The 3,107-nt window shown below is 39.3% G+C and overlaps 1 protein-coding gene across 1 annotated transcript; it reads right to left on the bottom strand.

The window, feature by feature from the left end:
• Nucleotides 1-1,971: 1,971 nt before the first annotated feature.
• On the bottom strand, nucleotides 1,972-3,093 carry LOC107472625 (uncharacterized). The gene is made up of 2 exons (XM_016092129.1): nucleotides 2,341-3,093; nucleotides 1,972-2,031 (listed from the first exon to the last, which is right to left on the bottom strand). Exons 1-2 carry the CDS (start codon nucleotides 3,091-3,093, stop codon nucleotides 1,972-1,974), a joined length of 813 nt encoding a protein of 270 aa, XP_015947615.1.
• Nucleotides 3,094-3,107: the final 14 nt, after the last annotated feature.

Raw genomic sequence — 3,107 nt, forward strand, 5'->3', positions numbered from 1 at the left:
TGGCATCTTCATCAAAAACTAAATCCATTTCCAACAAATCTGGTCTTGGAAATGCTCCCACACATGAGGAGGAATTTGATGAATTATGTCCATATGCAAAAAGTGATTACCCAGTTGTTAGTGATAGTTGTGTCTGTATTGATAGTGTTGATAGTTATCCTGTATTGTAAATGATGAATGAATTGGTGGTTTAGGGTTCCCTGTTAGCAACAAATGTAAAAAACTGCTTGTTGATGGAATGAAAATGTTGTTAACTATGAAAATATTATTATTTATGTTTGTGCATGAAATGAACCATAATCAATAAAGGCTTAATAAGGCAACAAAAGTGATTGGTAAACCACAAAGCATAGTTTATTAAGATAAATTCCATTATTTATAAAAAAAAAACAACAAAAGACAAAGATAAAAGGCAGCCAAGGAACATGAAGCTGCTATTAATAGTTTCCTCAAAAGCAAGACATCTCAAAAAAACCCTAAAGGATCACAATTCACCATCTAGTCATTGTCCGTTGGAAAAGACTAATTACACAAAACAGAAACCCCTAAATAGATTTATCTAAAGTCTTCAGTTCTTATTTCTTGGTCGCTTAAATCCTGGCGTTGGGATGAACTTCATCAAGTTGGCATACTTTGTTGCTGTGCTGAAGATGCACCCTGCAAGGGGTTCACTGTTGGTGAGGTTGCCGGCAGAGAAGATCTTCTTCTTGGTGACAGCTTCGAAGGCCTTTTCATACCAGGATCCTATAAGAGAAAAAGTTGGCATTAAGGATAATTGATCCAATTAAATAATAAAGGCATGAATATATAAGTTTTCAGTTATCTTTTGAGAATCCTCTTCGTCAGAAGCAATAGGTTGAGATATCTCGATCTCCACGGATTGCTTTCCACATCAGCTTGGTCACCATCGTCTTGGGGCTGCTCAACTTGCTGCTCAGGCGCAGATGTCCTTCATCTTTCTTCTTCTTCTTAGCCGCCTCGGCAACAGCGGCAGCATCAGCATTCCTCTTCTTTTTGTAGCCTCTCTTTGTATGTCCTTTTTCACCATAGAAACTGCAGGTAAAGGTCCCCAACTTCCTTTTTAGATGTACACCGTCTTCAGTGTTACTCAACAGTTTTGGATCAAATTTAGGCTTCTTAGTTCGAAAACAACTCTTCTCATTCGCATCCATCCTCCTCTTCGTCTTTAGTTTTCCATGTTTTGTCTTGATTTTAGAGACGTGTGGCCTGTTACAATCCTCTGCTTGCTCCCATAGTGGTTGTCCGGGAATTGGATTAATGTGGTGATTATATTATAAGTTTTCCTGTATGATGCCATGGTTAACCATCTATGACAGAAGTCCTCTGGCTGCTTATTCACACGAGAGAGGGAAGCACAAGCGTGCACACACGGAAGTAATTGTTATGCATAAAGACAAGTGTTATACACAAGCAACTTACCCGTAAGCATCCAAAATTAGCAGGTACACAATCTTTTTCCTGTGTCCACAACATGGTTAGCTGGATGTCTGTGCACCTCAAATTTTTCATATCCGTTATCCCGGTCCAAATAGGCTTTCAATTCTTAGACTCTTTCCTAACTTTTTCCAGCCTGCTCTTTATAACCGGTGTGAGCTTCCCAGTGTGATGCTTCAGTTTTTCCTTGTTCTTCGCTATGATGTGCATAACAAACATTCATACCTCCTCCAGCAATGTTATGATGGGTTTGGCTCTTGCATCCTTGATCTTAGCATTGAACACCTCGCATTCGTTGTTACATATGCTATCCAACTTCGGCTTATGGCAGAATAAGCTTATGGTCCAAGCATCCATCGGCCACTTCTCTAAATATGCCCAAGCATCCGCATATAATCTTTTGATCTTGTCCATTCCATCCTTGAACACTTGGTAAGTTGTTGCCCTTGCACATTCCCACAAAAGCCCACGTAGCTGTAAGTCTTTCCAATTCTTGTTGAAATTTTTTCATAAATGCTAGATGCAGAAACGGTGATGCACGTCAGGCATCACCTCTTTCACTGCTGATATCAGTCCCTGCTAGTTTCATGAAACATTATACATATATAAATACAAAAGTAATGTGCACATATACGTCCCTGGCTTTATAGTCGTGACCCATAAAAGTCCCTGACATTTAATAAATATCCCTATAATGGTCCCCTAAACTTCATAAGTATATAATAAGTTTATTGGACACCCTAATTAATCAGATAACCAATTCCTATTTGTCACATCTAGCAGCAATCTTTGTATAACAGCATAATTACAAGTTCTCCATATAAGCATATAACCATTATTATCCAATAGAATCAAAGAAGGACAACAAGTACAAGTGCTCCATACCTTTTGCATATTTGATATGAAGCACCAATCATGATCTTTATAGTAACCCAAGTCCTGACGAAGTAGCTCAAAAAACCATCTCCATGTATCTGTATTCTCCACTCTGACAATAGCCCAAGCTATTACATAGATATGGTGATTTGCATTTAACCCCATGGCTGACAAAATCTGGCCACCAAACCTTGTCTTCAGGAATGCACCATCCAGCCCTATCAAAGGATGGCAGCCAGCCTTGAACCTATTTTTACAGCTGCTTAAGCACATATACATCCTATCAAAGGTCACTTCACCATCTGGTTGTGGGGTGGTACATATTTGCACAGTAGAACTGGGATTAGTCTTCAACAGCATAATACCATAATCCCGAACCATCCTATATTGCTCTTTCTCATCACCATACACCACACTTCTAGCAACCATTAATGCCCTCGAGATTGAATTCTTATTCAGTGTCAAATCAAACCGTGTCTTAAAGTAAGTTGTAGCCTCGCAGTGTCTAAAATTTGGATACTTTATCACCTTCTTTACAAGCTTGCTGCATACCCAATTTCTGTTGGCAGCCCTATTCTTGTCCTCTCTTGGACAAGTGTGGTCATCGTTAAAGGTTTTAATTTGCCAACACGTGTCCTCATGGTCTCTTGATGCATAAGCCACCCATGGACACTCCATGACCTTACACACCGCCTTGCACCTGATGTTATCATTTTTCACTAGATTTATACTTCTACCCTCTTGGATTGCGTATTCCCTCATAGCTTCTCTGAATT

The sequence above is a fragment of the Arachis duranensis genome, unplaced genomic scaffold (genome assembly GCF_000817695.3).
Source record: "Arachis duranensis cultivar V14167 unplaced genomic scaffold, aradu.V14167.gnm2.J7QH unplaced_Scaffold_212100, whole genome shotgun sequence".
NCBI classification, from domain to species: domain Eukaryota; kingdom Viridiplantae; phylum Streptophyta; class Magnoliopsida; order Fabales; family Fabaceae; genus Arachis; species Arachis duranensis.